The 27378-nt window shown below is 36.8% G+C and overlaps 1 protein-coding gene across 7 annotated transcripts in view; it reads right to left on the bottom strand.

The window, feature by feature from the left end:
* Positions 1-27378, bottom strand: part of EFCAB5 (EF-hand calcium binding domain 5) — a 142576-nt gene that overhangs the window by 83934 nt on the left and 31264 nt on the right. For 4 of the 7 annotated variants that reach the window (XM_070227787.1, XM_070227788.1, XM_023653164.2 and 1 more), the window contains 4 exons: positions 24560-25136; positions 12369-12525; positions 10366-10414; positions 7041-7111 (listed from right to left, as the gene is read on the bottom strand). In XM_070227787.1, coding sequence (XP_070083888.1) covers positions 7041-7111; positions 10366-10414; positions 12369-12525; positions 24560-25136 — 854 coding nt within the window. The remainder of the gene's footprint in view (positions 1-7040; positions 7112-10365; positions 10415-12368; positions 12526-24559; positions 25137-27378) is intronic. The other 3 variants (XM_070227791.1, XM_070227792.1, XM_070227790.1) reach the window with 1 other exon arrangement.

The following is a 27378-nucleotide window of genomic DNA, read 5'->3' as shown; positions in this document are numbered from 1 at the left end:
TAAGCACATGCAAAGATGTTCAATATCATTTTAGCCATCAGAGAAATGCATTTCAAAACCACAGTGGGCTACCACTTCATACCCACAAGGATGGCTATAACAAAAAAACAAAACAAAACAAAAAACCAGAGAATAACAAGTGTTGGCAAGGATGTGAACTGGGAGTTCATTTTTACAACACTACTCTGATAATAGTTGTCTTAATTTTAAAAAATTCACTCCAATGATTTTTTTGGCCATTTATGGGTAAAACCCTGGCTCTGGGATAAATTTATTGTCAGTTAAACAAGGGTAAGAAGTCACACCATGATTTATCTTTTTATTTTAGTCTGGCAAATTAAATTGCCTTTCCTCAAAAATTTTGAAAAGACAATGAAAGGATGACAGCTTTGTCAACAGCAAGCAAAGTAATAAGAGACTACATGAAACTAGGATTTTCTTACCACTTCTAATTATATCTGGGAAAGATTGAAAAGTTTTTATTTTTGAGGAAGATTAGCCCTGAGCTAACATCTGCTGCCAATCCTCCTCTTTTTGCTGAGGAAGACTGGCCCCGAGCTAACATCCCTGCCCATCTTCCTCTGCTTTATATGTGGGATGCCTGCTACAGCATGGCTTACAGAGCAGTGCTATGTACACACCTGGGATCCGAACCAGCAAACCATGGGCCGCCAAAGTGGAACGTGTGAACTTAACTGCTGCGCCACCAGGCCAGCCCCCCAAAAAGATTTTTACTGTAAACTGTGATATGCTGTTTGCCACTGAGTTTGGTAAAGTAAAAAGAAAGCCTCTTTTCCATCCTTCTGATTTTGATTTATCTGATACCAACAGGAGAAGGGTCCATGCATTAAAATATACACATTTTTCAGGAAATTCATGTCATAGAGAATACTCTTATTTTTGGCAAAGTTGAATTTACATGGGCACGAAAAGATTTCAGTCATTCAAATTTTGTAAAATGTTCTATTTTTATTTTCCATTGGAAAGCAGGAAAGTAATGATGCAGATGAAATTTCATTTGGAAAATAAGCTACTTGTAAAAGAAAAGTTTGTTCCATGAAGCGTTATCTTTGGCTAGTCATTTTAGGGGAAGAATGAAGTTAGATACTCCATTATTTGTCAAAATAATTTTCAAATTAATTTAAAAAATAAAAAGAGCTATAAAAGTATAGCTGAATATTTATTTAGCTCATCTTGGGATGGAGAGAACCTTCTGAGCATAAGAGCAATGGAAAAGACCTCAAAAAAAAGAATCAATAGATTTGTTTACATAACAATTAACAAAAATTTCTGTAAGTTAGAAAACACCTTTAAAAATCTTTAAACAATTGCAAAATCTTGAAAAATATATGTAATTTACAATCATGAATGGTAATGTCTTTAATATGTAAAGAGTATTTACAATTCTATAAGAAAAAATAAATATCAATAAGTAAGATGGGCAAAGAATGTAAACAGGTAATTCACACAGGAAGAAATTTAAAAATTACATAGAAAAATGTTTAACCTCACTAGTAATCAAAAAGATAAAAGTTAAAAAACAAACTGCTATCAAAAGAAAAACAAGTGGGACTACATCAAACTAAAAAGCTTCTGTCTGGCAAAGGAAACCATCAACAAAACAAAAAGACAACCTACCAATTGGGAGAATATACTTGTAAATCACATATCTGATAAGGGGTTAATATCCAAAATATATGAAGAACTCATGTAACTCAACAACAAAAAAGCAAACAATCCAATCAAAAAATGGGGAGAGGAGAGCCAGCCTGGTGGTGCAGTGATTAAGTTCACACTTCTGCTTCAGCAGCCCAAGGTTCGCTGGTTTGGATCCTGGCTGCGGACATATGCACTGCTTGTTAAGCCATGCTGTGGCAGGCATCTCACAAATAAAGTAGAGGAAGATGGGCACGGATGTTAGCTCAGGGCCAACCTTCCTCAGCAAAAAGAGGAGGAATGGCAGCAGATGTTAGCTCAGGGCTAATCTTCCTCAAAAAAAAAAAGGGGGAAGAGGATCTGAACAGATATTTATCCAAAGACAATATACAGATAGCCAACAGACACATGAAAAGATGTTCAACATCTCTAGTTATTAGGGAAATGCAATTCAAAACTACAATGAAATATCACCTCAGGCCCATCAGAATGGCTATTATTAAAAAGACAAGAAATAACAAGTGTTGGAGAGGGTATGGAGAAAACGGAACCCTCAAACACTGCTGGTGGGAATGTAAATTGGGGCCGCCACTATGGAAAAGAGTATGGAGATTCCTCAAAAAATTAAAAATAGAACTATCATATGATCCAGCTATTCCACTTCTAGGTATTTATCCAAAGAACATGAAAACACTCATTCGAAAAGATATATGCACCTCAATGTTCATTGCAGCATTATTCACAATAGCTGAGAGTTGGAAACAATCTAAGTGCTCACCAACGAATGAATGGATAAAAAAGATGTGGGGTGTGTGTGTGTATATATATATATATATATATATATGTAATGGAATACTACTTAGCCATAAAAAAGATGAAATCTTGGGTCTTGCCCCATGGTTCAGTGGTTAAGTTCACATGCTCCGCTTTAGCAGCCCAGGGTTCACTGGTTCAGATCCCAAGTGTGGACCTCCACACTGCTTATCAACCCATGCTGTGGCAGGCATCCCACATATAAAACAGAGGAAGATGGGCACACATGTTAGTGCAGGGCTAATCTTCCTCAAAATAAAATAGATGAAATCTTGCCATTTGCAACAACACAGATGGACCTTGAGGGTATTATACTAAGTGAAATAAGTCAGAGAGAGAAAGCCAAATGCCGTATGATTTCACTCACATGTGGAAGACAAACAAACACATAGATACAGAGAGCAGATTGGTGGTTACCAGAAGGGAAAGGGGGTGAGAGGGCGAAAGCGGTAAAGGGGCACATGTGTATGGTGATGGATGGCAACTAGCCTTTTAGTGATGAACATGATGTAGTCTATACAGAAACTGAAATATAATGATGTACACCTGAAATTTATATAATGTTATAAACCAATGTTACCTCAATAAAGAAAAGAAAGTCTAAAATGGGATGCTCAGCTCTCATAGTAAACACACACCCCCAAAGAAAACATGTAGAGCTTCCTGAAAAAATTAAAAATAGAACTACCATATGAGCCAGCAATCCCATTTCTGAGTATATATCCAAAGGAAATGAACACAAGATCTTGAAGAGATCTCTACACTCCCATATTTATTGCAGCGTTATTCACAATAGCCAAGGTATGGAAATAACGTGTCTGTAAACAGATGAATGGATAAAGAAGGTGTGGTATACATGTATACAATAGACTGTTATTCAACCATAAGAAAGAAGGAAATTCTGCCATTTGCAACAACAAAGACAGACCTTGAGGGCATTGAGCAAAGTGAAATAAATCAGACAGACAACAATGAATACCCTATGATCTCACTTATATGTGGAATCTAAAAAAGTCAAACTTGTAGAAACGGGTAGAATGGTTGTTTCTGGGGCCTGGAGGTGGGGGAAATGGGGAGATATTTATCAAAGGGCACAAACTTCCAGTTATAAGATGAGTAAATCATGGGGATCGAATGCACAGTATAGTGACTACAGTCAACGATACTGCATTATATACTTCAAAGTTGCTAAGAGACTAGATCTTAAATGTTCTTACCGCAAAAAAGAAATGGTAATCATGTGACGTGATGGAGGTGTTAACTAATACCTCCATGGTAATCATTTTGTAATAAATAAATGTATCAAAACAACATGTTATACACCTTAAACTTACACTTTGTTATATGCCAATCATATCTCAACAAAAATAAATAAATAAATAAATAAATGGGGGAAAAAAACTGCAGAGGTTTCTTATACTCAATAATGCCCACTGTTGGTGAGAATACGGTGCTTTGAAAGCTCTCATACATTGCTGGTGGGAGAATAAGCCAGTGGAGTCAGTATAATTTTACAATAGATACCCAAATCCTTCCACTATTCATTCTTTGACCTAGTAATTGCCTCTACGAATCTACTCTAAGGAAATTACCAGAGCTGTGTCTTAGTAAGCTCAGACTGCCATAACAAAATACCATAGACTGGGTGGCTTAAACAACAGAAATTTATTTTCTCATAGTTCTGGAGGCTAAAAAGTCCAAGATCAAGGCGCCAGCAGGGTTGGTGTCTGGTGAAGGCTCTCTCCTTGGGTTGCAAATGGCTGCCTTCTCACCGTATCTCCTCATGGCCTTTCCCCAGTGCATGCACGTAGAGAGAAAGAAAGAGGGCTCTCCCTCTCTTTCTCTTCTTCTTCTTTTTTTTCTTTAAAGGTTTTATTTTTCATTTTGCTTCCCAAAGCCCCCTGGTACACAGTTATGTATTTTTAGTTGCAGGACCTTCTAGTTGTGGCATGTGGGATGCCGCCTCAGCATGGCTTGATGAGTGGTGCCATGTCTGCACCCAGGATCCGAACCAGCGAAACCATGGGCAGCTGAGGCTGAGCGGGACAACTTAACCACTCAGCCACCAGGCCAGCCCCCTCTCTTTCTCTCCTTATAAGGTCATGAATCCTATTAGATTAGGACTCCACCCTTAAGATGTCACTTAACCTTAAGTACCTCCTAAAAGCCCTGTCTCCTAATAAAATCACGTTACGGGTTACAGATTCAACATATGAATTTTAGAGGGCATAATTCAGTCCATATCAAGCTGTAAGCAAAGATTTATATGCAGATATTAATCCTATCATATTATAGTGAATAATAAGAAAATAAATGTCCCACAGTAGAGAAATGATTAAATAAATTATAACACAAACATATAATCGAGTATTATATAGCCATTAAAATGAATTATGGATTAAAATTTTTTCTTCTTTATACTTTCTTCTTTTTAATTTTTCAAAATGAATCTATATTACTTTCTTATTGAGATGTAATTCACATATCACAAAATTCATATATTACTTTTTTTTTCCCTGAGAAAGATTGGCCCTGAGCTAACATCTGTCACCAATCTTCCTCTTTTGACTTGAGGAAGATCTTCCCTGAGCTAACATTTATGCCAATCTTCCTCTATTTTGCATGTGGGTCACCAGCACAGCATGGCTGAGGCTGACAAGTGGTGTAGGTCTGTGCTCAGGATCTGAACCTGCAAACCTGGACCGCCAAAGCGGAGTGCGCTGGAACTTTAACCACTAGACCACAGGGCTGGCCTCCATATATTACTTTTATATTTTAAAAAATCAGAAAATTTTCTAAATTGCCCACTTTTAGGGAAACTAGTGTAAGACAGAAAGGCAAGTTAGCACCTAGAATCAGTGTCTTGCAAAGAAATGTAACTTATGTTTATTACTAATGTGATAAAGCCTTGATTTTTTCTGAACCATTTGAATACTATAGTTTATTCTTCTGCATATTTTTCTTTGAGTAACTTGTTTCATTTATACGCACGGGATTTTAATTTATGGAGATGACTGAGTGATGACATGGAGAGGCTAATGCCATTGAAAGAAGATTTTTATTACTTATAGTGTCCAAGTGAAGGGAGCATGCCATGCCATGCAAAGCCACAGGGGAAGCACCAGATTTTGGTCACGAGGCAGAAGCAGGAGTAAGGGAAAGCCTCGGCCAGAGGCTTTATTGGGGTTTTCTCAGGAAAGGCAATGCAGGGCAGGGTAAACAGCTTAGAACTGGCTACCTTGAATAATTCCAGTGGGCTTTGGGGCATTGGTGCCGTCCCTAGTTGTCTAGACCTGGTGTACGGTTGTTTAAGGGCAGGGGAAATATTGGCCTGGTGAGTGAGATTTAGATAAGGAGATGGTTAGAGTATGGGGTCTGGATCAAAAGGGAGATATAAACAACTTTGGCCATTAGTTTGGCCCTGTGATTAATGGATGCCAAATAGACAAATACGGAATCTAAGAAAACACAGAACATAACTGAGGCAGGATTGCCAGATTCTTATCCATATGGCAATCCTATCAAGGATTCCAGAAATTCTTCATACAAAACCTTAAAATTGTATATAGTGCATAGCCCTCAATGGAGCAAGGGTGTAGCAGAGAAAAAGGAGAAAGTTTCCTTGACTCTAGAACTCAGAAAAAAACACGGGGGATTAGAGGAAAGACATGAAAAAATATAAAAGCAGGCTGTAGAAGACTTGGGACTCTGGTACCATTAAATTGCTTCTTTTGCTTATTCCATTACGATAGAATCACCTTCTCAGACGCAGTACTATGTATACTTTGAAAACTAGCTGTCTGAATACAAATTTCCACAGCTCCACTAATTGTGAGACCTTGTGTAAGTTACTTAACCTTTCTGTACCTCAGAGACTTCATCTATAAAAGTAGAAATAAGGATTGCTGAGAGGATTACCTATATGGCTAGCTTAGGACAGTGCCTGGCCTGGAGAAAATCCTTTGTAACTTTTAGATCTCACTATTATTTGTATAACCAGATTTCATTGAATATAAGAACTTGGTTTTTCTTGCTCTTACCCAAAGGTGTCAGTGAAAGTTTTTCACACCTTCACATCACGAGTATCACTGATTGAAAGAAATTGTAAGATGCCTTTGATTATAAAATGTAACCTAATTTCAGAGGGGTTAAAATATTTTAAAGTGTGCATCTTAGAATTGATAAAATAAGTTACTATGCTTTCATTTTTAAGTGAATTTTGGTTTTTTGAGGAAGATTAGCTCTGAGCTCACATCTGCTGCCAATTCTCCTCTTTTTGCTGAGGAAGATTGACCCTGAGTTAATGTCCATACCCATCTTCCTCTACTTTATATGTGGGACACCTGCCACAGCATGGCTTGATAAGTGGTTCATGGGTTTGCTCCTGGGATCTGAACTGGCGAACTCCGGGCAGCCAAAGCAGAGCACAGGAACTTAACCTCTATGCCACCAGGCCGGCCCCTGCTTTCATTTAATTTAATTCTAAGTTAATGTATGTGTGACATCCACCGAAAGACCACTGAAACCGGCAAGATAATTTGGTTCAAACAATGAATAACATAACTTCTTACTTCTATAAATTCCACCTCGTTCAATCTTGGTTCCATAGAGTCAGCAACAGCCAATTGTTTGCAACATGATTCTAATTATGGAATAAAGGTTATTTGCTAGTTAGTTTGGTTGTAATACATTCATATTTTATATTCGTATTATAGTGCTTTAAAATAACACAAAATTATTTCTTCATGTCCATCAATATTTACAATAAAGTAAATGATATCTAGTTGGATAACATTCCAATTAATAGAAAATTGTTATTTTTTCTGGCTTTTATTTAACCAAGCAACCCAAACACTGAAAAGAACACACCTACATTTTTAATGACCAGGTCAAGATAAAGCAGAAATGAATATGCACATCGACAGTATAAAAACGACAAAAACATATGCTAGCATCTATGTTAGCAGGTCCTAAAACACAAAACTTCTACAAAGTTTCATTTTAACTACTTTATTTTGTCTTCAATGTTTCTTAAATTAAATAAATAATATATGAATATGTTTTTTAGTATAAGATTCAAATAATACAAAAATATAAGCAGCAAAATATGAAAATCTACCTTTTCCTCTACCCCGCATCAGCACTGTCTCTCCCCTCTGCCTCAGAAGTACCCACTGTCAACTGATTGTTGTCACCCTTCCAGTAAGCTTTCTATGTATTTTCATACATATATACACACATATATCTTTTATTTTTCTATTCATAAATATGATCATATTGATCCGCAACTTGCTTTCTTCACTTAACCCCTTGTCCTATGGGTATTTTCAAATAGGCTCTGGAGCTCAAGGGGAAGGTTTGGGATGGGCATACACATGAGAACCATCAGCTAAAGTCATGGTTTAGAATATCCTGGGAGTGTGGATAATGTGTAAAATGATAATAGACCCAAAAAGGAAACTCTGGAAAACATTTAAGGTGCAAATAAAAAAAGAATCAAGAAACAAAAATGCTAAGAGGTGATCAAAGATAGAAGAAAAAATCAAGAATGATATCACAAAAGCCAGGGAAAAAAAAGAGTTTCATGAATAACAGAGTGGTCAATAATGGTAGAATGTGACAGTTAGCTCAAATAAAGATTTTTTAACCTTCATTTGATATGACAATTATGTGATCTTTATTGACCTTACCAAGACACAAACACACAAATTGCGTGAAAGCTCATGATGAAAGAACTGTACACTGGCTTCTCCTCCTACTTCTAATAACTCTTCCTGCCTATCATGGGCTGGTACATAAAAAAATTCTTTAGTCACTCTTGATTTTTGTAATTACTTATTATGAGATATCAGTTATTGTCATAAGAGTACTGTATAAACTTAATATAAGCTTATGCATTAGAGGCTGTTATCCCCGTCCCAGACTTTCCTGCAAGCTCTGGAAGATGATGCAAGCCAGACTGATTTCTACCAGTAACAGTTGTTACTAAGTATACATGTCTGTTCCCTGGCTGGACTGAGTGACTTCAGGTCAGGAAACCTGTCTTAGTCCTCTTTGTATTCTCTACCCCATCACAGTATCTGGAACTTAGTGAAGGCTCAACAAATATGGAATGAATGAATGAATGAGTGAATGGCACAGAAAATAAATATTAAATAGTACAGGAGGTGGGAGGAGAGATAATCACTGTCAACTAGAGTAGTCTGGAATTTCTCTAATTTTATCACAATCTTAAATAGAGTTCTCTTAACTCATTCCTTCTGTATCTTAATCAAAAACTAAATGAATAAAGGAAGTTATTTCAAATATTTTCTGAAAGAGGAGTTGAGGTTGTGTTGCTTGTGAAGAATTATAGTTTTTGAATAGGCTGTGAATAGGTAGAAGGAGAACAGTTTGTCAGCAAAGGCCCAAATCATGTTTGGGGACCAGTGATCAGGAAGATGGAAAGCATATTTTATTTTTAAGAGTGAGAACAGATTTCAGACAATCTCTTGTTATCAATGTAATAAAGTGTCAAAAAATCAATTGAAAAGATCAATTGGATATAAATTATCCAAATCTCAGGACTCAAACTCCAGTTCTTTTTTTTTTTGAGGAAGATTAGCCCTGAGCTAACATCTGCTGCCAACCCTCCTCTATTTGCTGAGGAAGACTGGCCCTGAGCTAACATCCGTGCTCATCTTCCTCTACTTTATATGTGGGACGCCTACCACAGCATGGCTTGCTAAGCGATGCCATGTCCACACCTGGGATCCGAACCAGCGAACCCCGGGCCGCCAAAGCAGAATGTGTGCATTTAACCACTGTGCCACTGGGCCAGCCCCTCCAGTTCTTTATTCAACAAGTCAGAATTTTTTTCTTAATCTCATATAAGAAAACAAAAGTATCAGAATCTGTGGTTCTCCATAGATGTCTCCCTCGCCCCCTAGTGAGCATGGTGAACATTTGTGGGTGAGTTTTGTTGCCACAATGACGAATGGGGTATGGGGTAGGACGGGAATGGGGTAGGGGCAGATCTCCTCCAATTCCTGCACAGTAAAGACTTTCCTCCTCCTGCCAGACATTCAACTAGGTCAAAAATCTGCTTAGAATCATTTTGAGTCTAGAACCTAACTCTTTACATGTAAATACAGAAGACAGTTTTGCTATTGAATTTTCCAAGAAGGTAACTACTACGAAAATTTGAGAGAGGGTTGTGCTTTGCTTCATTCTGGAACTTTACCAAGAGCTGTTCACTATTTCAGCAAATTATATAATGGGAGGTAATATCATAAATTGTATCTGAATTCCAATACAACACACTTGTGTCAGCCTGCATTTGTAGCTCTCTTATTCATGGGGATTCTACGTATATACACAAATCCATTCATTATGCACTTATTTCAAAATGTCAGATACAAAGAAAATGGTTGACTGGATATAATTTTACTTTTTTTATTTTCCAACATTCATTAAAGTAGGTAAAAACGTCTGACTACTCCATTATATCTTCTAGTGAAGTTATAACCAAGCATTTACATATTGAAATACAGTGCATATAATTTTCTTATATCTTTCCTTGTATTTCTCCTTTATATCACAGTTATAACATTATATCCATCTTTTTAAATTCTGTGTATGTAATTAATATTTTCTAGGAATTTGATAGGATAATAAAGGGATATTACAGAATATTTGTAATAAAATGGGGCACAAAACTAAAAGGATTGAAAATGACTGATTGCCTCTCTGTTTTTCTACATTCTCCATCTGGAAAGAGCAAAAGAGCTTAAGTACATCTGTAAGAGTTGTGAATAACATCTATCTCAATATTGACTCTTCATCTTAATTCAGAATACTTCCCCCCCCCCCAAAAAAAGAGAAAAATAGAAACACTACAGTAATAGGCAGGCTTACCAAGCTGGAAATCTGGATTTTGAAAAAATTCATGAAGAACATTCTGAATCTGCAAATCAAAGAAAAGAGACCATATATTACTTCCCAATTACCAGGTATTTAGTATTTTAGACGAAAAGCCATCTATAGTCTTTCAATTCAGTCCTGGGCAATCCTTCTAACCCAGGGAAAGAAATAGTAATAACTAGCATTTAGTTTATAGAATATTCCAAGAGATATAAAATGCTTTCGCATATATGTCCTCAATGATTCCCAGCCTTCTGTGTGAGAACTAGGATGCTGGGAGTGATCCTTTATTGCCCGCCTGCAGGGACATTTCCAGTAACCCTCAGACACTGGGCATGATAGAGCTAAGGCACCTTTGGTGACCAGCTTGGCAATCCAAAGAATCCTCTATAATTCCTTGTTATTCAATTACTGAAAAATGAAATTTCAGAGTTCTTGGTCGATTTTTAAAAAAATAGACTTTATTTTTTAGAGCAGCTTTAGGTTCACAGCAAAATTGAACAGAAAGTATAGATAATTCCCATAGATTCCCTGCCCCCCACCACACAAACAGCTTCCCCCACTATCAACATCCCCCACCACGGTGGTACATTTGTTACAAGTGATGAACCTACACTGTAGCATCATAACCCAAAGTCCATAGTTTACATCAGGAATCACCCTTGGTCTTGTACATTCTTTGGCTTTTGACAAATGTGTAATGACATGTATCCATTACTATGGTGTCAAACAGAATTGTTCACCACCCTAAAAGTCCTCTGTGCTCTGCTTATTCATGCCGCCTTCCTCCCTCACTCCCAGAAACCATTTTTTACTGTCTCCATAGTTTTACCTTTTCTGGAATGTCACAGAATTGGAATCGTACACTATGTCGCCTTTTCAGATTGGCTTCTTTCACTTAGTATTTAAATTTCTTCCACATTTTTCATGGCTTGACAGTTCTTTTTTGTAGTGCTGAATAATATGCCATTGTCTGAATGTACCACAGTTTATTTGTCCATTCACCTACCAAAGGATATCTCGGCTGTTTCCAAGTTTGGCAATTATGAATAAAACTGCTGTAAACATCCACGTGCAGGTTTTTGTGTGGCCATAAGTTTTCAACTCCTTTGGGTAAATACCAAGGAACATGATGATTAGATCATATGGTAAAAGTATGTTTAGTTTTATCAGAAACTGCCAACTGTCTTCCAAAGTGGCTGTACCATTTTGTCTTCCTACCAACAGTGAGTGAGAGTTCCTGTTGCTGCGCATCTTTGCCACCATTTGGTGTTCTCAGTGTTCCGGATTCTGGCCATTCTGGTAGGTATGTAGTGGTACCTCATTGCAGTTTTAATTTGCATTTCCCTGATGACATATGTGGAGCATCTTTTCATATGATATTTGCCATCTGCATATCTTTGGCGAAGTGTCTGTTCAGTTTTTTTGCACATTTTTCAATTGGTTGTTTTCTTATTGTTGTTTTAAGAGTTCTTTGTATGTTTTGAATAAAAGTCCTTTATCAGATATGCCTTTTGCAAATATTTTCTCCCAGTCTGTGGCTTGTCCTCCTTGGTCTCTTTTTTAATAATTCACTTTGAACCAAAAATATGCTTAGCATTGTAGCTAACCAATAAGTGTTCTCACATCTACATACACTTTAGAGAAAATATTTAACTCTTAGAGCACAGTTGTATTCTGAAGCTATGAGACGTGGTCTCTTAGTCCACAGAAGTAATTAATCACACACTAATAAACAAACAAACAAATGAAATCTATGTCTGCCTGTAATGAAGAGTTTGGGAACCTCAGCCGGAGTCAATATTTTGGAAATCTAGCTAGAATTTTTTTTAAATGTTCAAGAGAAAATTGAAGAAATCATCTCCCATGGACCAGACAGATCAAGAACTAACTTACTGAAAATTTAGAGGAAGGCTTCTGGTACTCCACTCAGTATTCTAGCAATCACCCTCTTATCACCCACCCCACTAACCTTCACACATATGCTCCTCTCTTACCACTGCCATCGGAATCATTCCTTTGGGGTCGAGGATCCATTCGCTGAACTGTTCCTGCAGAGCCTTTTTCCGTGTGCTCGCCACCTTGACTTTGACTTCGTTTACGCGTTCTCTTCGTTCTCGTTTCTGTTTAACATTCTCCTTCATCTTGGATACTCTGGAGGATGTAGAAATAGAAGACATGCTGAGTTAAGGCCGTCGGATTTGATTCAGATTGTTCAAATGGCAGAATACAAGAGTTCAGAGACTTTTGAAAACTTTGAACCTGTCTTTCCTCAATGAAATCTTTGATTCAAGCCTGCAGTGATTTCTTCTTCCCCCAGCACTTACTGAACTTGACATTAATCATGGGCTGCCTTCTACTATTACTTGGTTTTTTATAGAGGTAGACTTTATTTTACCCAACTAAATACCATACTTAAGAAGTACTAAGAATAGCCCTAGAAGCTGCTACATATACCCTAAAAGCAAGGTTGAATGCGCTAAGGCCTTCCGTGGTGGGCCTCTCTTCCCTGGACACAGAAATCATCTGGAAGGACTCTGATTCCAGGTCTAGGGTAGGAGACTGGAAGCTGCATTTATAACAAGCATCTCAGGTAATTCTGATGCCTTTTGGACCAAACTTTTGATTTCTGTCTAGGAATATGTATTGCCAATTTCCTTTATCTGGCCAGAGTCAAATACTTTGACAGCCCCTGAGCATAACAGTTACCCTTGTACTCAGAGCTACATCGCCCAAGTTGAGAATGGGGGAAAAACTCTGATTTTAATTGTTTCTGTGTTCATCATCCCTATTAGGACTTCAAAACCCCCAAACTGGTTTTAATTGATACACCAAAGTGGCTCAGAATAATACAAATAGCATCTGGTTTCGAGTACAATTTTCCAACAATGTTTGAGGCAGGTCTTCATCTTTCAAAGAAGAAAGACTAAGGTAATCTGACAGATGTTGAAATGTAAAAGAATTTTCAGTAAGAACTGGTAAATTAGATATCTCTAATAATCCAAAAGAAATAACTAAAATCTAAGTCATTACTTTATGCCCATATGAGGCTTTCAAAATTCTCCAGGAAAATAAGCCTTCAAAAATAAACTTTGAAGTTTGAAACTAAAAACAGCAAAATGGTTTACTAGTGCAGAAGGGCCTGTTTGTGAACTTCTGGAAGATTAATTAATATTTTAAAGGAAGTGCTAACTTCCTCTGATGCAACTGCTAAGTAGCCAAACCTCTACCACTTTTCTCAGAGCCCCCAGTCCCTTCCTCTGCTGACTCTCCTGCTCTTCCCCCACTCTTTCTCTGCTGCTTTATCTCTGTCTCTCTCTCTCTCTCTCTCTCTCTCTCCTTCTCTCCCTTCTTCCCTGTCTCTCTCTTTCTGTACAGCATTCTCCTTAATTTGGGTCTTCATTCCTGCATGACTCTCTATTCTGTGTCTGTCTTTCTTCTGGCTTTTTTGCATTATTCATTCATTCATTCATTCACTTATTCATTAAGTTAGTCACTTATTCACTCATTACACAAACATTTATTGGGCACCTACTATGGATTCTGTCATTATAAAGCTTAGGGTCCAATGAAGAGCAGATAAGTAAACAAGATGTACTGTGTAATAAGTACTGGGTGTCTCCAGATACCCATGTGTATTAATCACTGAAACTCAAAAATGGATTAACAAAATTGAGTTTCTATCATATTTCCATCTGCTTGAAATATTTTCTTCCCTCTCTTTGCTTGACTAGATCCTCTACCTCCTTTAGGTCTCAGCTCAAATATCATTTCCTCCCACTTATTAATGCCCACATTTACAAACAAGACCTAGTTTTGTGCTTCAAGGCCACTATACATGAGACTCCAATATAATTCAAGTGGATTTTAAATTGATTATGTAACTCATTGAGAGAATGAATAAAATTTCTCTTCTGTGGTCTGCAGTATCTCAGGAGGACATCTACATCAATCAACAGAATTCTATAGCATCCAAAACTCTTAGCTTTGGCAGTGTAGGGCAGACATACCTGCAAGCAAATTCTAAATATAAATCCACATTTAAGTAGACTTGAAAGGAGGGAAAACTACAGCGTGGTAAAATGTAAAAATGGTCACCAATTCTTCCCATTCCTCTATGCATGTCTGTTTGTATGCAATGTAACTGTGTCGCTCCTCCCATGAAGAGTTGGAGTATACCTCTGCATCCCTTGGGCCTGGCTGTGGCCATGTGACTTGCTTTTGCCAATGGGCCATTAGTAAACATGATGCAAGCCCAAAGTTGAAAAGTGTTATCAATTATATCACAATGAAATGGGAAAAAAGAAAAGAGAAGTGCTTGAACATTGGAGCTTGCCCTCTTTTACTGAACTTAGGAGGCCTTCCACCACCACCTTGGAAATAAGCCTAGGCTAGACTGCTGAATGATGATCCAGTTACCTCCATTGCTTTTGCAAATAGTCAGCCAACCACTAGACAAGTAATTAAGGCCATCAATTACCATCTTACTGCAATGGACAAGTGAGTCCAACTGATAACATGTGGAGCACAGGTGAACCAAGAGCCCAGCCAAAGTTAGCAACCCACAAAATCATGAGCAAATAGATGATTATTGCTTTAAGCCACTAAATTTTGAGGTATTTTGTTATGCAGCAAAAGGTAACTAATAAAGCAGTTTTCTCATACAAGTGTTTTGAGATCTTTTAAAGAAAAGCATACTATAAATCTAACTGATTAAAGAGTAAAAGTAAAATACTTCCCTATCCTAGTTGTGACAGTCCAAATTCTGTCCATCCATTCAAGCTGTACAAAGAAAAGCTTCCACTTATAGCAGCATTTGCCTATATTATATCAAAACTGAATACTGTACTTCACCAAAACCAGTTCTATCCAGTATAAGTGGATAATTGACCATAAACTTTGAGTGACCAGTACACCAGAACATTACTGGACCTAACTGAAGATGTTTTCTTGACTGTTGAACAATGGGACTTGTTTTAATCAGTCATGTAGAAGCCTATGGTCCTGTTATATACACGTGATAGTTTTCAGTTGTTATAAGTATAACCACATAAAGCTCCCTTCCTAACACTTAAAATCCCCTGAATTTTCCCCTCTGCAAACTATTCAGTGAATTCTTCACTGGTGTATATTCTCTTGCCTGGTAAGTTAATAAACTCAGTTTTTCTTTGTTTGTTTGTTTGTTTTCAAGCTCTGGTGGTCTTAGTTTCACAAATATGTGGAAACTTTCATCATGAGAGCAAAAGCAAGATCAGAATAGGTTAGTTAATTCATTTAACAATAATAGCTGAAAATTTTCCAAACCTTGAGAAGGAACTGGATATACAAATCCATAAAGCTAATAGAACACCCAATTATTTTAATGCAAAAAGACCTCCAAGACACATGAGAATAAAACTGTCAAAAGTCAATGACAAAGAAAGAATATTAAAGGCAGTCAGGGACAAAAAACCCCAATAACCTACAAGGGAACCCCCATTAGGCTATCAGCAGATCTCTCAGCAGGAATTCTGTAGGCCAGGGGAGAATGGAATGATATATTCAAAATACCAAAAGATAAGAACTGTCAGCCAAGAATACTCTATCCATAAAAGTTATTCTTCAGATATGAAGGAGAAATAAAGCAAAAGCTGAGGGAGTTCATCACCACTAGACCTGCCTTACAAGAAAGGTGGAAAGGAGCTCTCCTACCAGAAATGAAAAGGCAAAGGTATATAAAACTTTGATCAAGGTGATAAATAGATAGAGACAATGAGAAAATTGCAACCCTATATCAGAATAGCTTGGTAAACTCTTAATTATAACATAAAGGTTAAAAGGAAAGGAAGCATTAAAAATAACTATACTTCAATTCGGTAATGAATTCACAACATAAAAAGGGATAATTTGGGACAACAAAAACAGAAGGGGAAGAGGAAAAGGACAGACTTGTATAGGTAAACGAAGATAAGATGCTATCAGCAGTAAAACAACTAGATAAGAATCTATGAGACCTTTTATACAAACCTCCTAGTAACTACAAAACAAAAATTCAGAGCAGAGACAAGAAACATAAAAAAAGAGGAAACTTAGGAAAACATCATAGAAAAGCACCAAACTGAAATGGCAGACAGAAGTACAAGGGAAAAGAAACAATGGAAATATAGAGCAGTCAGACAACAAGAGATAAAATGGCAGTATTAAGCTCTAATATATCAATAATCAGCCTAAATTTAAATGGATTGAATTCACCAATCAAAAGACACAGAGTGGCTGGATGGATTGAAAAACAAGACCCAACAATATGCTGCCTCCAGGAGACCCATCTCAGCTCTAAAGATGCACATAGTTCCAAAGTGAAAGAATGGAAGATAATACTCCAAGCAAAGGGCAACAAAAAGAAAGCAGGTGTAGCCATACTTTTATCAGACAAAATACACTTCAAGTCAAAAAAGATAACAAGAGACAAAGATGGACATTATATAATGACAATGGAGATAATCCATCAAGAAGACATAACATTTATTAATATTTATGCAACTAACATAGGAGCACAAAAATATATAAAGCAATTATTAACGCACCCAAAGGGAGAAATTAACAGTAACACAATAATAGTAGGGGACTTTAATACCCTACTTACATCAATGGATAGATCATCCAGACAGCAAGTGAACAAGGAAATATCAGTCTTAAATGAAACATTAGACCAAATAGACTTAATAGGTCTATATAGAACATTCCCTCCAAAGGCAGCAGAATACACATTCTTCTCAAGTGCATCTGGAATATTGTCAAAGATAAACCATATGTGGGGAGATAAAACAAGTCTCAATAAATTTAAGAAGACCAAAATCATATCAAGCATCTTTTTCAACCACAACAGCATCAAACTAGAAATCAACTACAAGAAGAAAGCTGGAAAAGTCACAAATATGTGGAAACTAAACAACATGCTACTGAACAACTATTTGATCAATGAAGAAATCAAAGGAGAAATAAAAAATCTGAATATAAATGAAAATAAGAATACAACATACCAAAATATATGTAATGCTGCAAAAGCAATACAAAGTGGGAAGTATATAGTAAGATAGGCCTACCTTAAGAAACAAGAAAAATCTCAAATAAACAATCTAACATTACACCAAAGGAAACTAAAAAAAAGAGCAAACAAAGCCCAAAGTCACTATGAGGAAGGAGATAATAAAAATCAGAGTGGAAATAAATGAAAAAGATAAACCAAATTGACAAACTTTTAGCTAGATTCACTAAGAAAAAGAAAGAGAAGTCTCAAATAAATAAAATCAGAAATGAAGGAGGAGAAATTACAATAGATTCCATAGAAATACAAAGGATTATAAGAGAATACTAGGAAAAGCTATATGCCAACAAATTGAATAAACTAGAGGAAATGGATAAATTCTTAGAAACATACAAACTGCCAAAACTGAATCAAGGAGAAATAGAGAATCTGAATAGCCAATCACTAGTAAGGAGATTGAAACAATAATCAAAAACAGGAGTCCATGACCAGACAGCTTCTTTGGTGAATTCTACCAAACATTCAAAGAAGATTTAATACCTATCCTTATAAAAAATTCTTCCAAAAAATTGAAGAGGAAGGGATGCTTCCTAATTCATCTTATAAGGCCAACGTTTCCCTGATAACAGAATCAGACAAGGACAACACAAAAAAGGAAATTATAGACCAATATCACTGATGAACATTAGATGCAAAAATTGTCAACAAAATATTAGCAAATCAAATATAACAGTACATTAAAAGGATCATACACCATTATCAACTGGGATTTATTCCAGGGATCCAAGCATGGTTAAACTTCCACAATAAAATGGGTATAGCAGGAAAGTAACTTAACATAATAAAGCCCACATATGACAAACCCACAGCTCACATCACACTCAACAGTGAAAAACTGAAAGTTATCCCTCTAAGAACAGGAACAAGAGAAAGATGCCCACTCTTGCCACTCTTACTCAGCATAGTACTGGAAGTCCCAGTCAGAGCAATTGGGCAAGAAAAAGACAAAAAAGGCAGCCAAATTGGAAAGGAAGAAATAAAATTGTTACTATTTTCAGATGACATAATTTTATATAGGAAATCCTAAAGAATCCACCAAAAAACTATTAGAAATAATAAATGAATACAGTAAAGTTACAGGGTACAAAATTAACATACAAAAATCAGTTGCATTTCTATATACTAACAACAAACTAGCAGAAAGAGAAATCAAGAAAACAATCCCATTTATGATCACAACAAAAAGAATAAAATATGTAGAAAGAAATTTAATCAAGGAGGTGAAAACCTGTACACTGAAAACTATAAGACATTGTTGAAAGAAATGGAAGAAGACACAAAGAAACAAAAAGCTATTCTGTGTTCATGGATTGGAAGGATTAACATAGGTAAAATGTGCATATTAGCTAACGCAACCTACAGATTCAATGCAATCTCTATCAAAATCCCAACAACTCTTTCCACAGAAATAGAACAAAGAATCCCAAAAGTTTATATGCAACAACAAAAGATCCTGAATAGCCAAAGCAATTCTGAGAAAAAAGAACAAAGCTGGAGGTACCACACTCCTTGATTCAAAGTATACTACAAAGCTATGGTAATCAAACAGCAATGGTACTGGCAAAAAAACAGACACACAGATCAATGGAACAGAATTGAGAGCACAGAAATAAACCTACACATATATGGAGAGCTAATTTTCAACAAAGGAGCCAAGAACATACAATGGAGAAAGGAAAGATTCTTCAATAAATGGTGCTGGGGTAACTGGACAGTCACACTTCAAAAGACTCAAACTAGAACACTTTCTTACACTGTACACAAAAATTAACTCAAAATGAATTAAAGACTTGAATATAAGATCTGAATCCATAAAACGCCTAGAAGAAAACAGGTAGTATGCTCTTTGACATCAGTCTTAGTGATATCTTTTTGAATATGTCTCCTTAGGCAACGGAAACAAAAGCAAAAATAAATAAATGGGACTACATCAAACTAAAAATCTCCTGCACAGCAAAGAAAACAATCAACAAAACAAAAAGACAACCTACCAATTGGGAGAAGATATTTGCAAAACCTCTATCTGATAAAGGGTTAATATTCAAAATACAAAATTCATACTCATCAACAACAACAAAACAAACAACTTGAATAAAAAATGGGGAGAGGATCTGAATAGACATTTTTCTGAAAAATATATACAAACAGCCAAAAGGCACGTGAAAAGATGTTCAACATCACTAATTATTAGGGAAATACAAATCAAAATCACAATGAGATACCACCTCACACCTGTCAGAATTGCTATTTTTAAAAAGACAAGAAATAACTAGCATTGGAGAGAATATAGAGAAAAGGGAACCCTCGTGGACTGCTGGTGGGAATGTAAATTGGTGCAGCCACTATGGAAAACAGTATGGAGATTTCTCAAAAAATTAAAGATAGAACTATCATATGATCCAGCTATTCCACTTCCGGGTACTTATCCAAATAATACAAAAACACTAATTTGAAAAGATATACGCACCCTTGTGTTCATTGCAACATTATTTACAAAAGCCAAGACATGGAAACAACATAAGTGCCCAACAAGAGATGAATAGATAAAGAAGACTTGGTATATATATACAACGGAATACTACTCAGTCAAAAAAAGATGAAATATTGCCATTTGCAGTAACATGGATGGACCTTGATGGCATTGTGCTAAGTGAAATAAGTCAGATAGAAAAAGACAAACACCATATGATTTCACACATAAGTGGAAGATAAAAAACAAACACATAGATACAGAGAAGATATTGGTGGTTACTAAATGGGAAGGAGGGTCAGGAGGGTGAAAGGGGTAAAGGAGATGATGTACAATGATGGATGGAAACTAGACTTTTGGTGGTGAACACAATGTAGTGTATACACAAGTTGAATTATAATGATACACTCCTGAAATCTATATAATGTTATAAATTAATATTACCTCAATTAAAAAAAAGAAAAAATATTTATCAAGCATTACACAACACAGCGTTAGACGCTGGGGATTCAATGGCGAATATGACAGACATAGGAGCAGAGTGATATAGGCAGAGGGAATGACATATGTAAAGACCCTGAGGTGGAAAGAAACAGAGTATGTCTGAAGAACTGAAAGAAATCCCGTGTGCCTGGAGCAGAGTGTGAAAAGGAAAGAAGCAAGAGCCAGGGCTAGAAAGAAATCAGGGACCAGGTCACACAAGGAAGGTCTTATAGGCCTAGTTAAGGATCTTGGTCTTTATCCTAAGAGTAAAGGGATGCCACTGAAAAGTTTCACAATGGGGAACAAAAAGCCACTTCAGTTACAGGTAAAGAATAGTTTGGAAGAAGGCAAGAGTGGATGTAAACATACCAATTAGGAGACTGTTGCGATAACGCAGGTGAAGGATGATAGTAGCTTAGTCTAGGGTGGCAGCAGTGGAGAGGGTCAGAAATGAACAGATTTGAGAGAATGAAGTAAAATCAGCAGGACTTAATGATTGACAGCGAGTGAACAATGAGGAAGCAGAAGGTGTCATCAAGATTGATCTCTCAGATTTTAGCTTGAGAATCTGGATGAATAATCAAATAAGACAATGGCTTGGTGAAATTTAGGAGCTTGTGAAACATCCAAGTGCAGATATTGAATAGAGAACTGCATATACTGGTCCAGAGCTCAAAAAGGTGTCTGGGCTAGCGATATAAATATAACAGTCATGAATATATAGATGGTAACTGAAGTCATGTGCTGGAATAAGAGCACTCAGGGACAGATTATGGAGTGATAGGAGAACCATGCCTTAAGGAACCTTAATATTTGAAGATCAGGTAGCAGAGAATGAGCCAGCAAAGGACACTGAGGAGGACTAAACAGAAGTAGAAGGAAAACTCGTGAAGAACAATATCAGGCAAGGGAAGGGAAAGAGTATTTCAAGGAGGAAATGGTCAACGTCATTGAATACTGCTAAGAGGTCAAATAAGATGAGGACTGCAAACTTTCCAGTGGGCTTAGAAGCATGGAGAATGTTGTGATCTTGGTAAGTGCCATTTATTGAAGAGAGCCTGGAAAAAAGTCCAGATGGAACAGGTTGAGAAATGTGTGGTAAGTGAGGAGAGTACATACGGACAACTGTTTTATAAATTTAGCTATGTTTCAGTTATATTTCCTCAACTAGACTGTTTAAGTTCCTCAAGACAAGAAGTAAATTTTGTATTTTTTTCCCTATAAGGTATGGCTCAACATTGATCATTCAGTGGCTGTGCAATAAGTACTGACTGAGTGAATGAAAACTCCTCAATAAATTTATTAATTTGTTCATCTAACAAACACTTATTGAGCTCCAATGCATATCAAGCAATGTGCTCAGTGTTGGAAATATAGGCATTTTTAGAAAATAGTCCCTGTCTTCCAGGAGATTATGGGGAGGTAAATCAACAATCCCATTCCAATGTGCTAAGAGCTGACGTGAGCCTATAGGTGCTTCAGGAATATAAAAAGAGTGCCTAATCCAGACCAGATGTGACAAAAGGTATCCCAGAGGAAGTGATACTTGAGCTGATTCTTGAAGGACAAGTAGAAATTAGCCAGCTAGAGAGGACGGGGGTGAGGATGTTCTAGATGGAGAAAGCTGGCTAGCTTTTTTTTTTTTTTTGTCTTAGACAACATCTGGCTAGTGATTTTGATTAGTTGATAGGTAGGAGGTGATAAAATTAATGTGCATAAAGAATGCAGCCTATCTGCCACAGGTGGACTAAGTCAAGGCTTGGTGGTCTAAGTTCATTGTCATTAATTCTAGGTACCTCAGATGTAGTGCCTCCAAGCTTTGAAGCTGGCCTTGTCAGTGAAGATTTCCTATTTCCAAATGAAGTGGTTGAATTCCAATTGAGCCACTTTCCTGGAGGAGTAAGAGCAAGGCAGAAGCCACCAGAATAAGGATTTTCCCCACTGGAAGGCTGGGAAGCACCTGTTTCGATGGTGTAGGACTGAGCTAGGACAGGGGATATTCAGTGATGTGATATCCAGTACCTATTGACAAGATGATTAATGTTAATGATATCACCTGTGGGAGAAGCACCTATGGGGTTTCCTAGCATAATGTAAGCACAAGGCAGTAGCACGTAAGTTCTTCAGTCTCTTCTCTTCTATAAATAGAAAGAAATTCTACCTTCTGTTGAGGATATCAGTTACTGGATAGTTTAAAATGAATCAATAGAATTATCTGGCAAATCCTAGGAATTTCTTAACATCTTCGATAGTTTTAGGTGTTAATACTCCAGGAGCACCACACTGTTTCAGGTATTATGCCAGATATCCAGCTCTAGCTGGAGTAAACTTACTCAGGAACTCTACCTCAGTCTTTTCAACATTAGGAATGTTTTGTGCCTCTGAAGCAGGACCAGAGATTTATTCAACATCGAGTTGTGTGTATATGTGTACAGAATATTAGGACAACATCCAGGGAGACCGTGATTTCTCAGTGTACAAGTACTTGAATTTCTAAGCACTTTAACAATGGGATATATACATATGCAATGGAGTGTGGTTTATAGATGGATATGAAACTAGTCAGTGTTTATACATTATTATTATGCTTCAGGTTGAACAAAAGTAGAACCTATTTGGATAAAATCCTACCACACACCATGGTGTATAATAGTCATTCAAATACTATTAAAATACATTTCCCTTATCTATCCACTCACTTTTGGCATAATCTGTTTTACTGGATTGATAAAATATGATATTTAATAGAGATTGACAAGATGATTAATATTAATAATATTACCTGTGGGAGAAGCATCTATGAGATTTCCTAGCATAATATAAGCACAAGGGTTTGGCTCAGTTATGAGGTGGCAGCTGGTGTGGGGTATGAGCAGACAGACATCAGTCTAGGAAGTCATTGTCTCCTGGCAACTGGGGAAGACCCATATCAAGGATGACACATTCCCTCAGTCTTGCCAAGTCCTAGTGCTGGCATCTTGTAAGGACGAGTTAGACATTTTAAGGTTTTTTTGAAAGACAAAAAGTATGTACTTTGAAGTAAATCTTCAAACCATTTGCAGATACTATATTCTAATAGAAAACATGCAGAATGAATTTTGTCACATAGTCTGCATTACTTCCTTGAACACTGTACATGAGTTAATTTGTAGGGATTATAAGTAAAATAAAGGCCTGTGTCTCTTTCTCTTTTAGTTTCTACTTGATTTGTGTATACTTAATGCTTGAAAATGTACTCTGACTTAGTTTTCTTCTTTATGTAGCTGTGGTACAGAAAGTAATTCTATGGAATATTTTTTTGTGATTCTTTCTTTTCACGGATTAAATGTTTCATTATTAGTGCAAAAGGCTAACAAAGAGGAATCACAGGAAAAATGCCCAAAAGATATCTCAAGGTACAGCACAGGCCCCACAGTGATTATGAAACAACAAACTGAGTCCCATAAGATTAGTACCATATAGCCTAGGTGTGTAGTAGGCTATACCATCCAAGTTTGTATAAGTATGCTCTATGATGTTCACACGAGGAAATCATCTAATGACACATTTCTCAGAACATAAGCCTGTCGTTAAGCAACGCATGACAGTAAATAAATTCAGCCACATAGAGACAAAATATCTTCTGCATGACAAAAAATAAACGGGAGGGGGGCTGGCCCGGTGGCATAGTGGTTAAGTTCATGCACTCCACTTCTGTAGCCTGGGGTTCATGCGTTCAGATCCCAGGCATGGACCTACACACCGCTCATCAAATCACGCTGTGGTGGTGTCCTACATACAAAATACAGGAAGATTGGCCACAGATGTTAGCTCAGGGAGACTCTTCCTCAGCAAAAAAATAAATAAATCAACCCCTACTCTGATATAGCTTACTTTCCAGTGCTGGGAGACAGATAATAAACAAACAAATATACACTTGGGATCCTAGTGAGATAACTAAATCCATGAATACAAGGAACTTATTTAATATACTTCATTAATCTTTATAGTGCCTCGTAAATAATGAAGCATAGAGTAATAGCTCAATAAATACTTTTTGAATAACTATTAGATTACTTATTCTAGGTCCTGTTTGCATGAGTATGTTATTGTTCTACTTGCTTTTCAATGGAAGGAGCTAGATGATCAACTGAAAATATAACAAATTGTACCTGTTGCAGATGGTGCCAGGAACATGTAACTTCAGGTCTTCTGTGATATCTCTCATCACCCTCTGATAACCAGACATTCCCAAGTCTTTGATATAATAAGGATTGTTTCTCATTAAGTATTCCCCCAAATGATTAATTGGATCAAACTTGGTTGGAATATCAGCTTCTGCCAAAAGCTTCTTCTTTTCTACTTGCATTAACATGTTTTCAACTCCAGGAACTAAGGTGGGTAAAAGTTTGTCAAGCAAATATGCACGAGTGCTCAGGGTCATGTTTTCAGTGTTAAACCACTCCTCAGCCAGATTATCCCTGGGGAGTTTTTTTTCAGCCTTTTTTTCTAGTTCCTTCTTCAGATTATCCTTATCTATTATTTTCTGCTGCATTGCCTGGGCTCTTGCCTCCACTCTCTCAAAAAGATTTTTCTTCCATGGTTCTTTGAGCTTTGAGTTCAGTGCAGTTTGATCTAAATTGAAAATCACGTTTGCAGGTTTTCTAACCACAATATTCTTTGAGATTCCAACGTTAGAGTCCTTTATTAAACCAGTTGAAAGTTTTGGCTGCCCCTCCATATTTAATTCTGAGGGGAAAAAAAGTAAAATGTAAGAAATATTAGAAGTAGTGGTAATCAATGTTACTTTAGAATATTATTAGAAAAAAAGTTCTTTACATCCATTTACATGGTGTATTCAAATACAGCTGAAAGTGACAGAAAATCAGACAACAGTGACTTTAACCATAAGGACATTTATTGTGGACTTAAACAGAAGTCATTCAGCAACTCAGTATTTTTCATTACGTACCTAGCCTTTTTCTATTGTTCTTTATTCATTTTTTGTGCTTGTACTTCAGGATCACAAGACAGCTATTGCAGCTCCAGGTATCACTTCTTTATAGGAAAAAGGATTGAGAACAAAGGGATTTTCTCAGACACCCTCCTCCAAGACTTTACATTTCATTGGCCCTAGTTAGGTTACATGCCCATGCCGAGACCAGTAGCTGGTAAAGGGAAAAGAGATTACTGTGAAGAGTTTTGACCAATTATAATTTATTCCCTCATATCAGGGTTTAGACCAAGTTCCCTGATATCAAGTGATTTCCATCTGCTACAAAATTGAGGTTCAGTTGGCGGGCACAAAGGTGGGGCTGAGTAGGCAGTAAAGAGAGTGTACCACACATGTATATTTAAATGTCATTCTTCCCACTCTAATATTTCCAGCCTCTTTCATGTTTTCATTTTTAAAATTCAGTATGGAGATATTAGACCAAGCTAGTGGACTGAGAACAGGTACCTGGATCCCTTCCCTACACAAAACTCTAGAAATGACAGAAAAGGTTGTGTGTGTGCTATGTGTGTGTATTTTAGTATAAATATAAGAGTGCTGGCAATCATGAAAGGGGCTTTCAGGAGTGAGAAATTTTGAGGGTCTCTGAAAAATGTAAGGTAGGCGAGATTAGATCGATTAAAGAAACTATAGGACTAAAGAGTTACAGGAGAAGATCACTGCGAAATCTGGGAATAGCTTGAGCGCCTCAAGTTTAAAGGACGTAGCAGGGGAATAACTGACCTTTTTGTTTACCTTCATCCCCATTTGAGCTGATCATCAGGCACCAGAGGCATTCACGTCTGTACTAGGACAAGAGAGTTCGGGCTAGAGAGGCAGGATCATGCCTCCACACACAGAGAAAATAAATTGCTGACAGACTTCACTGTCTGCACATCTTACCCCTCCTCCACAATCACTGGCAGCAGGCTACAGAAAACAGACACTCTGCCCACAGAAATGCTAACAGGGATTCCCAAATGCAAATGTAAGCATACACATAAAAATCACTGAATATTTAAAGAAAACTATCTCTATGACTAGATTCAACAAGTGCAATAGTTAATATTACCCAAGGAAATATCATTAATAGAATAAATATAAGGAGTCTGTAAAAGAATTGTAATTAATATCCTCCAAGCAGAGAAATTAGAGGAAATAAAAAGAATGTTATGAATGTTTAAAAAAAAAATTAAGAGAGCTTGGACACCTACTGCTTAGATCTTGGTTTCTAATATCATTCTCCAGTTTAAAAAAATGTCCAGGACTTGTTGGAGAAATGGCTGATTCTAGGACTGGGGCAGAAAAAATACAAGATGAGCCTGGAGCATCTTGTAGTGCTAGAAAATAAGGAAGTACTAAAAAAAAAAAATCCTCTATAATGATTGGGATGTGTCAAAGGGACACAGCAGCCAACTGAAAGAGCTCCTAATGGCCAAAGATGGAACAATTTGAGCCATGAAATGAAGTAGTATTGGATTATAACCCAAGTATAAAATAAACATCCATAAGTCCATACTGATATAAATAAATACTTGAATAAATAAGTAAACAGGGGAAAATAAACAAGTCTTATGTACAGAAGTATTCAAATTAACTTATGTAGATCTTCTGCCCTCAAGGAAGTAGAGCAGAACTCTGCTCCTGAAGTGTGGGCTGTACATAGTGACTTCTCAAAAGTATGGAAATGGAGGAAAAAGAATAACTTTACAGCGGACAAACTCGACAAAAACTATCTCAGCCAGATCATCAAGATTAACATCAACAGTGAAAAGTCATGTTGACAGCATATATAACATACTTGATAGTTGTGAGGAGACTAGCACTTTACCTCTGTAGCCTTCCTCCCAAAAACCAATAACCCAAGTATAATTAAAAACCAAAATCATACAGTCATAAAAAACATCAGAAAAATCTCAGTTAGGGACATTCTACAAAAATATCTGATAGTATTTCTTAACACTGTCAAGGTCATAAAAAACAAAGAAATCTTGAGAA

Source organism: Equus caballus, chromosome 11, assembly GCF_041296265.1.
Source record: "Equus caballus isolate H_3958 breed thoroughbred chromosome 11, TB-T2T, whole genome shotgun sequence".
Taxonomy (NCBI): domain Eukaryota; kingdom Metazoa; phylum Chordata; class Mammalia; order Perissodactyla; family Equidae; genus Equus; species Equus caballus.
The sequence above is the reverse complement of the archived record's forward strand: the minus strand, read 5'-3'. Positions and strand labels throughout refer to the sequence as shown.